Genomic DNA, 17,540 nt, shown 5'->3' with positions numbered 1-17,540 from the left:
CATAACACATGGAAACACCACCTGGCAAAAACCACTGTTTCTGGAATGTTGTTTTATATTTTAAATTTTTATTGCTTAGTATGAATAAAGCAGAGTCTCTTGTTAATCAAGGGTTAGTTTTAAAGTTAGTGCCTAAAGCAAGAATCTGTTGGATTCAAAATGACCATGAATTCCCTTAAATCACATTCAAAGTTGAGTATATGTAAACTAGTGCTCACGGTAATACATAGTCACATTTAGGACTGAGGGCCACTGAGCTACACAAAAGGAAGGAATATAGGAGAGTCTATTGTATGCAATTGTCATGGCATTCCTTTTTGTCTTCCTTAAGATAATTCTCAACTTCCTAGGGTGAATGAAAAAGGACAGAGAATCCCAAAGGGCTTTTCCTTGCCTGCAAGCTTAACTCCACTCTGTTTCAATATTAAGCTGTTATGAACGTAATTAGGGTGTGATGGTGCACGTGTAGTAAGTACTCAGAAAATATTTGCTGGCTGTTACTCCAAATCTTGAGTGATGGCTCATATCTTTCAAAAACCACCGAGAAGTGCATGGCCACCCACCTGGGTCTCTCCTCTGTGGCCCATTGAACAGCTGCTACTCTCACGTCAGTGGGTTAGGCATTGGCCTCACCTTCACAGGAGCTAGATTCTGAAGCCACGTGCACATTAAATGTACGTGTGATGTGACTCCACCTCATTTCTGAATACTATCGTGAAAATACTGCTTCCTAACAGCACGGAAATAACTGGAATGGCTACACATTCACTGGAAGGAGAAGGTACTATGTCAAATGCCAAGACAGTCCATAACTTAGAAAGAAAATAGCCAAATTTTCTTCCAGAGTTTCTCCCTCAGAAAGACCAAGTGTCAAAAGCATTTACTTTTCAATTGCTCTATATATCACACTTACTGGAATGATGGCAGTAGAAAGGAGGTGAGGGATTTCATTCCTTCTTTAGCTCAACAAATATACATATTTGCAAAATACTTCCTATTGGTAACATAGGCTAGATTCTACAAGAAAGCTGATTCCTTATCCTTGATCCTCACCTAACCCTATTGGGAATAACCTAGGAACACAGAATTAAACTTCTTGATTTGAAGAGGAGGCCTCCTTCAAGAAGGTTATACTGTCTGTGACTGTCACATGCAGAGCTCGCTTCTCATATTCCCATGTAGAATTTGGTGAGGAATCCATGTTCCAATTCCAGAAATGATCTAGGTATCATTGCTCTCACTTAATCTGTTCCCAAAATAGAACTGAGTGCTTTCCTGTTCACCGTACCCGTAAGGAACCTGATACACTGGACCCGGCCTGCAAAGAATCTCTTTGTTGCACACACGGTACAGAACAGCTTCTTTCTGGTAAGACCACTGTGACCCCCACGTAAACTCCTTTGCCATTAATGTTTCACCTTCAGCTTTTCTCTTCACACCCCCCTCTTCCTTCAAACCTTGCATGTGCTGGTCAAATAAAGGTTTTATGACTGGTTTAGAAGAGAAAGGATATACGCAAAAGTATAACATTTCCTCCCTCTAGGGCCCAGCTCTTCTTGACTATTTTGTGCGGCACTAGTCAGTTCTTAGGCAGATAAAAAGGAGATGAACAAGCTCTTTTTGGCCCTGGTTTACAAAAAAAACTAAGAAGTTGATTGGTTTCTGTTCCTTAAGATACTAATAAAGATTTTTCTTTTTTCCCTTGTTAATATCCAAAGCAGGCTGCCCCAAATAAAATAGAGATGGTATCAGGACATGGCACATTTGTGTGTGTTTTTAAATATCTACGAGATTAGTAAATTAAGCAAATCATTTAGCATATTTCTTATACCATGCTGTTTCACAAAGGTGTTTAATAAGTAATATTGTTTGCTTCTTGACTAATTTGAAGAGAATCAATATAGAAACACACACACACACACACACACACACACACACACACACACACACAAATTGCAGAAACTTGAAAATTTCTTTCCATGAGTCCAAAGGCCAGAGAATGAGTTTGGTTGGAATCTTTGTAATTATTAAGGATACAAATTCAACTCAGCTTTTAATTAGAGCATGGGGTCAGTTTTTATGAAGACAAAAAGGTTCAGTGTTTTTCCTCGAGACCACCTGGGGTAACTTCTGATGGCTCCCACTATGGCAAGCAGATTCTTATTTTAGGCCTGTCCAAATCCACCCAAGCTTTTCAATGCCATGATGGTCAAGGGCAAAGGGGGATATGATTTTCAGCTCCCCATTTTTTTCTGCCCTTTATTGGTGCTCCGGCTCCTTCCTTGCCTCCCCAAGGTTGCTGCTGCTGGGCCCAAGAATCCCTTTGGTGTTGTCAATGTAACAAGATAGATTAGAAATGCTAATGACAGGTGTCAAAAATTAACCCTTTGCACTCGCTTGCTTTTTTTCTCGATTCCTTTATTCTAATGCTAACCTTGTGGAGTCACATCCCAGTGCAAAAGGTTAAGAGTACCTAAAGCAGCTTTTGGCTTCACAGTCTGAAAAGCTGGGGAAAAAAGCATTGGAAGAGAGCATCTGGGATTGAAAGTAGCATGTCCCTGAAGCAGCGTATCAATAAGGAATGTAGGAAGTTTATGTATGGACACCCCTTACTTTCTCTGAGATAAATCCATCTTAGAAATGGATAAATTCAACCCATAAGTAGAACTTTAGATGGCCAGTCCCTATTTATAATTTTTTAATTCTTTTATCTAAAATGACCTAAATGGATTTAGGATGAACTTGGGAATAATAACATTGGAAAATGTCCATTTACAATATGCAAAGCCCTTTTTTTTCATTTATTCAGCAAATATGTATTGAAATCTATGGAGCATATACTCTGCTATGTGCTGGGGATATGAAAATGAACAAGAGCATTTAAGTCATGTTAGAGGAGCTAGTGCAGTATTAAATGAAAACATAATGACAAAACAATGTCTAGCACTTAGTGAGGGCTTAGCTGTTCTATGCACTAGTCCTGTATTAATTCATTCAGACGACACAATGACTCTGTGAGGTACATATAATTATTATTTCTATTTTACAGATGAAGAATCCGGATGCACAGGGAAGTTAAATAACTGCCCAAGGCCAGAGAGCTAATCAATGTCTGAGACCAGATTCATACCCAGGCAGCCTGGCTCCAAACTCTACTCTGTCATTTCAGAAAAGTGTCTCACTAGCAAACATTTCTGAGTTTTCACTTACTACTCCACCATTCCATTTATTTATACTTCAGTGCTGCCCTGAAAAGACTCTGTACTGTATCACCAATTATAAGAACTTTTATTTCTGAATGATATTCCCTGAAGGAGATAAACATTGCTAGACCTATTTTAGAAAAGAGGAAATTCAAGCTCAAAATGCAAATTGATTTGTCACATAGTCATGCCTTCAACAAATCTTTGAACACTAGGTGGCCTACGAAAGTGATTAAGACATAATCTCTTCGTAAAGAGCACAGAGAAATACTGAGGGAATGGGAAGAAATAAGCAATTAATGCTGCATGGAGAGTCTCAGAGGAAGCGGTTTGTGTGATGACGAGTCTCCTTGAAATCTGAGTTCCTCATGTACTGATTAAGCTCCCCTTTTTCCAAGTGCTCTCATCCCAATTTCCTTGGATCGATATAATCTCTTATGTACAATGTAAGGCACTTGGCCTTGACACTCCATAGTTGCTAATATTTCACTGTTTTAATCATTCAAATAATTATTGAGCGTCACTACCTGTAAGGCACTGCTCTAGGTGTTCTGGTGAAAATGAAGTGAAATGGACATGTTTCTTACCCTTGAGGAATTTTACTTTAGCAAAGGAAAATAAATCTACCTAAAATAGCTTTTATACAAGGGAGAAAATTGCCATGGAAGGGAAACCAATTAATACACTCAAGACTTAGAAGTGAACTGATAATTTTATTGTGAAAGATACTCATGAATCAGTGGTAATAAAATCGAGTGCCTGACCCCCCAGTGTGGCTCTCTGTTGGTTGGAGCATCATCCTCTACACCAAAAGGTGGTGGGTTTGATTCCTAGTCAGTACACATACCCAGGTTTGTAGGTTCAATCCCTAGTCAAGTTACATGCGGGAGGCAATCAATCAATATTTCTCTCTCACATCGATGTTTCTCTCTCTCTCTCTCTCCCTTTCTCTAAAATCAATAAAAAGATAAAATTTTAAAAAATTAAGTGTCCTTATTATAAGACTACTAGAGGCCCAGTGCATGATTGAATCATGCACGTCTAGGGTCCCCTACATGCTTTTGCTTTTCGCAGTGGAGTTGGGTGTCAGAGCAGACAGGCACCCAGCTCCCCCACTTTTGATGGTCCGCAGCCGCTGAGGGGGGCTACCCTGCTGTTGAGAGGCGCAGGGGGCGGGAGTCCCGCCCCCTGCGCCTCTCAACGGCCGCTGAGGGGGGCTGCCGCGGACACCTGGCTACCCTGCCGTTGAGAGGCGCAGCTGGGTGTCCGCGGCAGGCCCCCTCAGCGGCCGCAGATCTGGCCGTTGAGAGGCACAGGGGGCGGGAGTCCCGCCCCCTGCGCCTCTCAACAGCAGGGTAGCCCCCCTCAGTGGCAGCGGATCCGTGCCTCTCAATGGCCGGATAGGCCACCCCGAGTCCCGCCCCCCAGCCTCCCGCCGCCCAATCGTGGGCGTAGCGGAGTGATGGTAATTTACATGTTACTCTATTATTAGATAGGATTAAATATGGGCTGAGTTGTGGGCTCTCATGAGAAATGTAAGATATTAAAGTATTCCTTGATTTCTATAATTGTTTCTATTAGATATGCTTTAATAATTCTATGCTAATAATTTAGCCATACTTATCAAATATTTACTATGGTTTAAAAAACTTGTCCCTGTGCTATAAAACCAAAGGTTTCTAAAACATTCTCTTAAAGGGAGGTAGGAGGGAGAGTAAGTCAAGATATCACTTGCTTCTACAGGAGGAGGTTTGCCTCAAAACGACTTTTTCAAATTCTTACTATCTCTGCCTATTTAAGGACATGTCCAGCATGAGACAGAAACTTCTTAGCATGCTATTCAAGACCCTTCCCGACAGACGCCTGCCTGCATCTACCACTTTGGTCTCCTATCACTCTGGGCTTACACCATATGCTCTTGGCAAAATGAATTACCTGAGATTCCCTATACATGGCATGGCTTTGTACCATGCAGTCCTCCCCCAATGCCTTCCTGCCCCAGCCTTCCAAGTCTAACTCAGTGGTCACCTCCTTGACACTGTTTCCCCCGGGCCAGGTTAAGGCCCTGTCTCTGTGTTGCCTAATGCTCTGGGCTTACTCCATAGAGGCTTTCCCATAGTACATGGCACTCTGTCCCTTGCCTCTCCACTAAACTAGGCACAGAGGGTCGTGAAGGCAAAGATTGTATTTCTGTTACTTTAGCTCAACTACCCATACAATGCATGAGAACAGCCGATACACAACATTTTATCTGAATGCAAATGTGAAAGAAGGGAGGGAGTGAAAGCAAGTTGCTTTAGTTTTTTCTAAGAAAGAGGGAAGTTATTCTGAAAATAAGGAATCTGAGGCTGCATAAGAATTATGAAACTGACAGTAATGAAACCTTCCTTGATGTCTAGTGACAATTAGCTTAATTTCTTGAATTCATTTCTATCACTTCAACTTCCTTCTGGATAATATTTTGCAGGTCCTTTATTTGGACAAGTTTCTTCTTTCACTCCACACAACAACTGGACAATTTTAATTAATAGTTTCCTACCTCTGGGCTAAAATGTATCTATTCTGGAAAAGGTAGAATAGTGTATACATAAATGAAAAAAATTTACTAAATTCCATGCTTAATTATTTTGTTTTCATCTGTAACTATAATGTTGCTGTAGACATTGCTGTTTTGCATCACTGTAAATATCTTAAAAAGTAACATCATCTTTTTTAAAAGACATTAACTTTTCAGTGGTGACTGCAGCAGCAGTAAAGCCCGACAGTCATGACATTTCACACTGCTTTTGGTGTGTTCCCCGGGCTGCCGCAACTTCTGCTGCACCTTTGCTTTTAGGCTGGCCACCCAAGAATCAGACCGTGTGGTTTTGGCCTCTCCCCTCTGATTGATTTCCCCAGTGAAATCATGTGCCTGGGAATGGAAAGCGAGGGACATAAAATTTTATGACTAATCAGCCATGTTTTACAGCTTTGGGTTCAATCATCGTTGTCATATAAATAGAGACTCACACTGTTCCGCTCTTGAAACCTATTATGCATTTTTATCTCTGTTTGATTCAAACCACATTCCCTAAAACAATGATAAATACATTTGGGCAACCAATACATATTAACCAGCACTTTCTTTTTGTGAACATGCTAGAAATATAATAATAAACAATATATAATCATGAAAGATGAAGAAAATATGGGGGAATCAAGATGAGTTACTATCATAGGTGCTATGTTCCTATTTCATGACCATGTCCTCATAACTCTTAGCAAGATCTAGTAATTAGACCCCTAGCTGGTTTGGCTCAATGGATTGAGTGTCAGCCTGTGGACTGAAGGGTCCCCGGTTTGATTCTGATCAAGGGCACATGCCTGGGGTTGTGGGCTCTATTCCCAGTAAGGGGCGTGCAGGAGGCAGCTGATGGGTGATTCTCTCTCATCATTGATGTTTTTATATCTCTCTCCCTCTCCCTTCTCCTCTAAAATCAATAAACATTTTTTTAAAATCTAATAATTAGAGAAACTCTTGTCCAATCAGTTATCATCCAATGTTGACAACCAACCCCTACTTTTATTTGTTGCTAAGTGATTTAGCAAATAGGTCCAGCAAATACAGCAGATAAAAGGATAAGGAAGTATCTCAGGTTCTTGAGCTCTATGGCCCAATCTCCACTTGAGTTCAGCAGCTGGTTTATGGAAAACATGATTAGCAATACTCCCAAGATCCTGTGTGCTTACATTGCCACCTACTGCTCACTCCAGGTACACCTCAAGCCAAAGGCAGTGGACGCTCTGGGTAAGAAACAGACTTGATTTTGAGCCTTGGGTAATCATCAATCCCTAGCAGGGTTAAGAAGTAGTCAAAGGCAGTGAGTGGGTACTGTTGTCAATGTGGACAATTAATGATAATCATATTTTATTGAATTTCACAAATTGTAAATATGTTAGCTTGTAGATTTTTTAGGATGAGTGTTATACCAAAAACTAGATAAAGTAGTGAGAATTTTGTAAAATTTGGAGATTCCATAATATAAATCAGAAATAAAAATACCATTTACAAGTTTTGAGAAGAGTTTCCTTCTTTAATTTAAATGGATTTATCCACTGCTAATTCATCATTTATTTCTTCTTAATAATATAATAAGTAATTAATTTCAAGAGTCATAATTAAGCATCCCCGTTCCAAACTACAGCTTCTATTTTTTGCTGAGTTAAAGGTACCTATCACCTCTCACACTGAATTCTTAGCTTTGGGGCTGGAAATTATTTCCTTGATGATTAGAAAAGGGAGAAAGAAATCTACACCTTTATAAGTGCTCTCAACCATAAAGATGACACAGTATGGATAACTCCCAACTGAACTTGTAATTTGAATGCCGGGGCATTCAAATGATGAAAAAGGGGATCTAGAAATCAAGTCTGTAGTGTTGAGAAATATGAGCTTTCGAGATCTGACCTGAATTACTATACGAGTTGGAGAAAGTAACCACTTAGTTCTTCATTTAAAAAAAAAATTACTATTGTAAAAATATATATATCATTCTTTCTTCCTCAAGCCCAGGAATAACATTAGGGGGAAAAAATCTCCCTGGCAAGGTAACGAATAATAAGAGCAGAGAAAGCAAGAGCCAGAGAGAGAGAGAGAGAGAATGAAAGAGAGAGAAGAAAAAGAACTCTCCATTTTGCAAGCCTATAAACTATAGGTCTGAACTAGAAGCATTGTTTTCCCATAGCAACAGGTTCTTTAACTGTTTTCCTTAGAAACAGAATTAATTGATTGGCAGATGATCCCCTTATTTTGTAGAATGAGGGTGCAATGCAAGTTAAGAAGTCTTTTCTTCAGGCCTAATCTGTTTGTCTAGCAGTGGTTCTCAACCTTTCTAATGCCGTGACCCCTTAATACAGTTCCTCATGTTGTGGTGACCCCCAACCATAAAATTATTTTGGTTGCTACTTCATAACTGTAATTTTGCTACTGTTATGAATCGTAATGCAAATATCTGTGTTTTCCTATGGTCTTAGGCTCTAAAGCAGTGTTCTCAACCTGTGGTTCTCAACCTGTAGAGCCTAAGACCATCGGAAAACACAGATATTTACATTACAATTCATAACAGTAGCAAAATTACAGTTATGAAGTAGCAACGAAAATAATTTTATGGTTGGGGGTCACCACAACATGAGGAACTGTATTAAAGGGTCGCGGCATTAGAAAGGTTGAGAACCACTGGGTTAGGGCATCAATCCATGGACTAAAAGTTTGTGGGTTCGATTCTGGTCAAGGGCATGTACCTCAGTTGCAGGCTCAATCCCTGGCCCTGGTTGGGAGGCAACCAAACTATTTGACTCTCTTATATCGATGTTTCTCTCTCAGTCTCTCCCTTCCACTCTAAAAAAAGAATCAATGGAAAAATATCTTCAAGTGAGGATTCACAACACAAAAATAGTCTCTTCTTCAGAAACGGCTGCTGAACGGAAACTTAGCACCTACTATCTGTTTCGTTAGCTCCAAAGCTCCAGTAATACGCCATTTGTTTCTTCTCTTACAGCAAACACATCCCAAGCTCAAGCGACAAATAATTTGGCAATAAACATCTCTTTAACTGTAACTCCAGCACCTCCATTTTGGAATTTTATTATTCATCCTTTTCAAAATGTTTCCTATTAGTAAAAGAGGTCACAATTAAGTAACTATGTTGATATATACCTGGATATTGTATTCAGAGCATTGATGTTGTGACTTTAAATCACACTGTCCCGAGCTTCTAGGGGCTCCCCATTCATTTCCTGCCACATTGTCCAGTTTTTAAAAATTTAGTGATACTTAAGGTATCAAAAAATTCCAATAAGGCAGTTTGAAGGGGTATATTCAATTAGGACTGGTAGAAAAATAAAATTTCAAAGAAGGTCGCCGGCTTTAGATACTGAGCCCTATGCAAGTGATGTGAACAAGCAGACATCACCATCTAGCAGGAGCCACCCACCATAATCAACAGTAAATGAATCAGCCAGGTGAAGCAGAGCATTCTCCAACTCAAGGAGACCTGGAGACGCCCAAAGGAAGCTCTCTCTTCAGCTGACTTCAAAAGCCCAGACCTAGGCATGCAGGTCAAGTCAAATCTTTGTTTCTAGATTTAAGATTTGCTTGTAGAAGGCTTGCACCATTCATATTTTTTAACCTGATAACGGAAAGAAGATTTAAGAGGGAGAGCGAGAGAGAGAGACCTTTGAGTAAAAGCTTCAAGATACTTTTTGTGTGTGTGTTTTTTTTTTTTAATCTTGGAATATTTTATAATAATTCCCTTCCTCTATGAGAAGCACTACAGTGGTGGGCACAATTATCCCCCCTACCCCCAAACAGACCAACGACAGCTCTATAAAGTCCTATGAGGAATTTTTAAAAAGTGACTTTTTACATGTCAAAGCATTGAGTCTCTTAGTTTTGAGAACCAGATAATGGCCATGATAAGACTATCATTTAAAAGTTCTTCTTTGCTGCCGTCAATTGTGCAGCTCTTGATGAAATCTCCGTTTCTGTGACGTGCTCCAGCCCGTTGAAGTAATGGGTCTCTTACAGAACTGTCCCATTTACCTAAAATGACCAACTTGATCGCGCACTGACCTGGTTGGCGCTGTTGAAGAAATCATTCGCCTTTTTTAACCAGGTTTTCCTCTCCGCGATGAGCTGACCGAATTCTTCTTGAAGCCGATTCAGCTTCTGGTTGGACAGCTGTAGGTGTTCTTTCTCCACGTGGTCCTTGGACAGCAGAATCTCAAGTGCCTCGCTCTTCAGCTTCTCAACAGCGGCATTCCATTCCTAGGAGAGATCACTGTCTTCAGTCCATTTTACACTTCCTACCCTCTTATCATCTCCGGCGAGAGTCAGAGAACATTTAGATGTGTTGAACATATCATAAATCTGTCATTATACTTTCAAATCAAGAAGGAGTAAATGCTACATTCCAGCTATGAGTATCAACATGTAGATTTAAGAGAGAGAGAGAGAGAGATAACACAGAAAAGAGGCTAAAAAGGGAGAGATGATAGTAGAAGGGGGCAGGTCATTTGGGATGTGTGACTGACGGAGTGTCTATTTGCCCTTAACACGGGTCACTCCCATTCCCCGTTAATGTGACCGGAAAACACACCGAAATGGAGTCAACAGCATTTCTCAATTTCTAACTCATTTTGACCTTTTACTCATTAAATATAAAAAAAGTCTCCCACGGTTCAGTCTCACTGCCAATGTGGGCAAATATGTACAAGAAAGGAAGGGAAATCTCATTTTTATGGCTGTTGTTTTTACATCTGCCTACACTTAAAACTGACATTAACGGCTGTTATTCTCCACAAAATTAATTGTTGTAATTGTGCAGTACCCCCTCCTTCCTGGCCTGTTTCACCTCTCAATGCTTCACTCTTAATGACATATAAACATTTCAGAAAATAAAAAGAGGCAGCTTTTTAGGTTCTGTTGCATGAGGATAAAAAACATTAGGAGAGAAAATAGGAGTTGGTGTCAACCGAACACATTAACAGTCAGTTTATTTGAAGGGAGATTCAAATTTCTTGCCAAGAACTGAAGCCAGATCGATTCTCATCTGTGAATTTTCTGCCTTCCATCTTAGTTGAGATCCAGTGCTAACATAGGTTGTTTGTAAAGCATCAGAAATTTAGCACCAAATTTCAAAACGGCAGTCTGACTCCATCCTGGCTTGTTCCCTAGTGCAAGATATTCTATTATTAAGTTACATTTATTATATTATATTGGATAAAATAAGTATAATTTTACTGCAATTTACCACTACTATTTCCATTCATTCATTTCACAAGACATAACAAATACTATGTACCTAGCACTAGGCTAGAAGAGATGTCTTGGGGAATATAAATAAAGTATAAAATGTAGCTCTTTCCTTTAACAATAAATACATAAATTGCTATTTTATATAATTTTATATATACTTACATTGCTAAATATATATATATTTATACATATATACACACATATGTTATATATATATATATATATATATATATATATATATATATATATATTGGTCCTACAAACATATACACAGAGACAATCTTGTTATAATTAAATGACAATTAGTGGGTCTTGAAGGTAGAAAGAGTACATATGATTTTATGGATTCCAAAGAACCTGTTCCAGTATTTGTGCAAGAGAATGACATTTTGATCAATGGATACAAAAGTAAGGACAGTAGAACCCAGCCAGTGTGGCTCAGTGGTTGAGCATGGACCCATGCACCAAGAGGTCACCCGTTTGATTCCCAGTTAAGGCACATGCTGGGGTTGTGGGTTTGATCCCCAGTAGGGGGTAGGCTGGAGGCAGCCAATCAATGTTTCTCTTTCATCATTGAGGTTTCCATCTCTTCCCCTACCTTCCTTTTTCTGAAATCAATAAAAAAATAAATTTTAAAAAAATTTTAAAAAGAATTAATTGACATAAAAAAAGAGTAAGGACAGTAGATTAAGGGATTGGCATTTTTTTAGCATCTGTTATAAACCTGTGCCTTGTATGTATAAACCTCACAAACTTTAGTTAGATGTTATTATTTTTCCAGTATTTACATAGGCTCAGAGGAGTATGTTGCTCAAGGTTACATATACAACAAGAAGCAGAATCAGGATTAGTTCATAGGTGTGTATATAATGCTACATTCCAGGGAAGTGAGGATAGAGGAACTCCAAAATCTCCCAGGTTCTCTGTGAGTACAAAAGCAATATTCTTAGGCATGAAGAGAGGCTGTGTGAGTTCTCAAGATCCTTCCTTATTTAAAGTTATTTTTTCCCCACTTAAGGACAGCAAGTATGTGCCATGACGTTCTTTTGTAAAGCACTTTGGAAATATCCCTCCCACTTAAAATCATTACCTTAACTTTTCAGAGAAAGAGCAAATATTTCCCAAGCAGTTAGCACACTCCTGGCACACATAATATTAACGCATTAAATGTTAGTTAGTCCCACTTTTCTTCTCATCAGTGTTATTAAGGTTCATGAGTACCCTGACATTTGTTCTTTACTTATGGGTATTCTTATTTCCCAGCTATAAAATAACAACAGTGGGAAGAGTCTCCAAATGGTATTAGTCCGTATTAATCAAAATAAACAAAACAAAACAGGTTTCTTTACTGCAGTACTTCTCAGAATCTTTAACATGTTCATGTACACTGAGACTCCTGGAGGGAAACGTGGTATGAAATACTTTGAACACTCTTATTTGACCAAGAAACCATTTATTTGCTAATCATCTTGGGGAACCAGTGCTGCAGTGGGAACAATATTGGGAAACACATTGTTCTTGTGGCGAAGAGCAGCTGGATCACCTAACCGATCACCTGCTTTCACAAGTCTTTCCGTTTCCTTTGTTTTGTTTTGTTTTGTCCCTATTCCTCCAGCTCCTCAATCAGTCCATTTCCTGCCTTTTGTGTCCATTCTCTCCTTTTCTGTCAGTTCAGATTTGTGGGCCTTAATCCTCAATGAACTCAGGTGAAGAGGTGCTTACTGTGTGATCACAGAATAAAGCAGGTAATTCTTTTTAAAAAGTTCGACGTTGACCAGAACCTTCTGTGCTCATTAGAGGACTACCACATAAGAAATACAGAAACCCTGGGGGAGGCCGGGAAAGCTAGGGGGAAGGCGAATGGAGACAAAATTAGGATGTGGAGAAATCCGCTCAGCCTGGACAACACTAAGATCTAGGGTGTTGGCTTAACTGTCTGCCAAACAGTAGGGGTTGATTTTCCTTTCTAAATGCCAGCACTGTGCCACATGATTTACGTGCATTACCTCATGTAATCGTCACCACTCCCTTACAAGGTAGGATCTAGCATTATCTTCATTTTACTGATGGGGTAACTGAGGAGGAACTTGCCCAAGGTCTCAACCACAGTAAGTGACAGAGTCACAACTCAAACTCAGTAGATTTGACCCTAGAATCTGCTCTCTCAACCAGTATCCTGCCTTAGCTCTTTATCAAGGTTACATGCAGTGTTTTTTTTTTAAACCACAGAAAGATTAAACATATTAGCTTAAAATTATAGAGGTGAAACTTCCAGAAGGCCTGGATAAGGCCAAGAAAATGATCCAAGTCGTATATGGCCCTGGGATTTTCTGATTTGAAATCAGAAACCTCGTTGCTTCTAAATAAATGCAATGCTATTATAGATATAATTGAGAATTAACAGCTCAAATTCAAGCTTCATTTTGCTTAGCAACTGTACCAAAATAATGAAACTCTTTGCTATGAATCAGAAGAGAATATCTGTTCTCTAACAGTGTGCATAAGCCTGCCTGTAGTATACACTTTGCAAACAATATCAGAGAGAGACTTCTAGAGGGGAGCCATGTCTGAAACCCCACTGCAACCTCGTGCTTCACGTTGTGCTGTAAAAAGTGGGCTGTGACCTTCCAGGGACACAGTTAAAGGACCACTTTGTGCTCCTTCTCTTTTCTCATTCACCATCCCCGGTCTTCTTAATTCCACTTCCACATGAACTCTGTGGGTATTAAATGAAGCTGGGTCTATTCAATATTTCTCTTCAATCTTCTAAGAAAAATTGGTTCTGTTTTCTTTGGGCAATCTATAGGCAGTTTCTGATGCATTTCTATACCATTTTGATGATGTATTTCTCCAGTCGTCTTTCTTAGGGGACACTTTTTTTAAGATGAAACTTTCCAGAGTCATCTGAATTCATCAGACTATTTTAAAACTGTCATTGTTGTCAAGGCTGGCGGAACCCACAGGTGATAATCTTGGTCCGTTTTCTCTAAGCCCTGGCTGCCTGCCTGCTAAGTGTTCAACCTCTGACTGAGTTTCAGTCACTTTGCAATAAAAATATTTCCAGTACTTGTCCCCACCAAACACCTGCCATTTGCTTGGCTTTTCAGTGGGCCAGGGACGCATGCGTTTCTCTGGCCCAATAAAGACGCGTGGCACAGTGTGCTCCTGGCCCGGGTGTGCCCACGGGTCATGCCGTTATTTTCCTTTTTCACTCACAGTAGTAACCCTTTTAAACTGTACATTTCAGTGTTCTGTTTGCTGAGAAAATTGAGCTTCTCTTGGACCGCTTGATTGAAAGGGCACTTTTAAGAGGATTAGTGCTGATAGACGAGAAGGTGAAAATAATTTCTTCTTTCCTTTTTTTATTTTTTTTAACAGTCCCAGGTTAGCTCTTCAAATGAAGTTATGGATTTATGGATTGGCATAAAAGTATCCAGCAAGCAGATTTTAAAAGGCAAAAAATATTAGCTACACCATTAGAAAAGAAACAGTAGAATCACAGTATGTTTTTTGAGCTTTTTAGGTGTTTTTTTTTCACATGAGAACTTATCTGTACATGGGGAGATTTAATTAATGGTCCAACCCCGTGTGGTGAGTTATTTGCACTATACAGTTGACTTTAGAATGTAACTTTTAAGTGGGGGGAAATGGGACAAGGAGCAATAGAGAACATATGTGTAAACTACTAAGAAAATTTCAGTGGTGAAGAATACCAGCCAAAATCACATCTGGCAGAAGCACGTGTCAAGCTCACTGGCAGTTCCTGTTAGCAGGGCTCTGCCCTAGGCCTTCGCATGAGGTAGAGCCCAATTCTTGTTTGCTCTCTAAGTATGCAGTCCCATGTGGCTCAGCACCCAGGAGAATTAACTCACTGACACAAACTCCTAGAATTTTACATGACTGCCTTAACAGATGGTACAAACAAATTAATCTGGCAATTTTCATCAGAGAACATTTGAAAGTATGTTTTGAGCAGGGATTCTTTTAGAAGAACCGTGGATGCTTTTGAAGATTGTCAGCGAGCCCTGGAAAAGCTGAAACTGATTGTGTTGAGTGGGATTGCAAACTGGGCCACAGTTTCCTCTCCCACTCACTTTCCCGGGCATTTCTACTTTGACTTACATAAATCAAGGGCCATACAAGAGAGACAGGTCTCATCCCACTGGCCACTTGAACTTTGCCCTCACTGTGCTACATTTCAGCAGAGGCTCAGATTGCTACCAGGAAGAACTGTGATACTGAGCATCACCTAGAGATGAAAGCAGCGTGGTGTTTCACCTCCTGGCCGTAGGCAGAGAAGCATAGCTACCACTTAGGGTAGAGCTTTCGGGTAAGAGCAGAGAACTGCAGCTAGAAGTGCGCTTTCCATCGCAAACTTCCTAAGTGGTCTCACGCGGGGCACTTTGCTTTTCTGAGCCGTACCTCCCTGCAGTGCATGGCAGCCACCACCACTTTACCCAGGCTTCTGCTTCTAGGGAATCATCTGTAACTTCAATATTGAATTGGCTATATTTCAAATTCCTGGATTTTAGGCCCTACCAAAATTTTAGTTTTTACCTGTATTTTCCATAAATTAACCCTATCAGGATTGGGACTGACAGTGTATAATAGAAATGACGGATATCACCAAAGTAATTTTTGAGTAATAGTTGTTATTTTCTTTTCTTTTCTTTTTCTCAGTCCATTCAACTATTCCTAAAGCCGCAATGTGGGGGCAGAAAAAGCTTGAAAGTTTGTTGTTTCCCTTATTCTATTCCGTGCTTGGCCACTTTGGCTACACAAAGCAGGGTACTTGCTGAAGCAAATGGATGTGTGGCAGAATGAATTTTAAAATCCTAGCAAATTGCACTCATGAGCAAGTCTTCAAAATGATTGGAGCAGCAGTACATTTACTTTTTCCTTTCGCACATAGTTCAACATAGTTTTTAGATAAAAATGTAATTACATGGGAGAAAGTGTCTCAAGATTTGTGTTTTCCAAGAATCATTCATTTTTCTTTAGCATCTGGTCCTTGTTTTTATTAAATTTCTTGTTTCTCTTCATCACATTTTCTCCAAGGTGATTAAGTAAGAGGCAGAGCCATATTGGGTGGGTTTGCATTTCTACTTTTAATGAAAATTAATAAAAGTCTAGCTGACCAAATTATTTTTATCTAACACAATTTATCTACAATCAGATGGTGCCACTGGCTGACTACATGGTCCCAGTTTATACTGATGTTCTCAAAGGACTTACTGCTGTTGGAGATACCTTCAGGAGCCCAACATGTAATTCAGTTGTGGAGAAATTAATAGGTTTTAATGTTCACTTCTTGTGAATATTTCCCTAAATGAAATAGACTAAGTTGAGAAGGGAGGTGGAATCCACATATGTTTTACCCACATGAACATCAGATACAGACTAGAACAACACATCTGAAATCTGGCTATTGGTATCTCCTAGGAAATTTTAAAAACACATTCTTTCCACACCCACCCCACAACCCACTGAGTCACAATTATTATTGGTACGGTGGAAGAGTGTGTATTTTTTTAAATATGAAGCATTTTATTTGAAATTAGAAAAAAACAATAATACCTATAATCAGTCAAATTTTGAAACCACTGTACTAGAATATTCTAAAATATTTAATGAATAAGTAGCGACAGACCTAGAATAGTTTCTGGGTGATCATACCAATAAGAGGAGGGGCTATATTATATAATAATAGTCTTAACCTTAAATTTTTAACTAATTTGACTCTGTGAAAATTACATTATTGTATTAATGACTCCCAAATCTAAAATTTAATTTCAGTTTTACAAATCAGTTCATTTGTTTAAAAAATATTGTGTTGTGTTAAGCTGTGGCCAATAAACATTTTTACCCTTATATTCCTTAAATGATTGATACACCAATACATCATAAGTTTAAAATAGCCGCGGCATACCACCCTGAATGCATCCGATATCGTCTCCAACAGATCTCTGCAATGTTGGAGATCTTAGCCTTAATTCATAAAGAAACAGAAGAATTTCTACTTTGTACTTTCTTCACATTATTGTATCAAAGAAACTGCTGATTTTAAAAGGAAGCAGAAAGGTGTTGTTTTTTTAAAGGCAAGTAGAAGGTTCAAAACTGGTTAGATTTTGCTTTCCCAAACTTTTCTATATACCTATATGCTTATCATTAACTTTCTCTGCAAATATTTCATAACCACACTTACAATATTTATGCTCAATACCTTTATTATAGGAAAAATCCTACTTCTAATGGTTTGAAAGAAATTGTCTTCTAACAAAATCCAGTCAAGGCTAGAATTTCTTCAACTCATCTCCCTTTGTATAGGTTCTGGTTTTTACCTAACCAATATGTACATGCACAGGACTCTTACTCCATGCTCAATGATATGTGAACCAGCTGCAAATGACCATAGGATGGGCACGCTATAACTCTCCTACACTGAATGTGACACAATCTAAAAAGCATTATTTAGATTATCAAAGTAATACAAAGGAGACAATTGTAAGTTCAAATAGAAAACAAAACAAATATTGACTGGA

General features: G+C 39.1%; 1 protein-coding gene across 4 annotated transcripts in view; it reads right to left on the bottom strand.

The window, feature by feature from the left end:
- The window catches only part of CCDC141 (coiled-coil domain containing 141), a 177,033-nt gene that overhangs the window by 72,487 nt on the left and 87,006 nt on the right, over nt 1-17,540 (bottom strand). For all 4 annotated transcript variants that reach the window (XM_079782191.1, XM_079782193.1, XM_079782192.1 and 1 more), the window contains exon 7: nt 9,814-10,008. In XM_079782191.1, the coding sequence (XP_079638317.1) occupies nt 9,814-10,008 (195 nt within the window). The remainder of the gene's footprint in view (nt 1-9,813; nt 10,009-17,540) is intronic.

Source organism: Cnephaeus nilssonii (assembly GCF_951640355.1).
Source record: "Cnephaeus nilssonii genome assembly, chromosome: 10".
Taxonomy (NCBI): domain Eukaryota; kingdom Metazoa; phylum Chordata; class Mammalia; order Chiroptera; family Vespertilionidae; genus Cnephaeus; species Cnephaeus nilssonii.
Note: the sequence above shows the minus strand (reverse complement) of the source record. Positions and strands in the feature narration are given on the sequence as shown.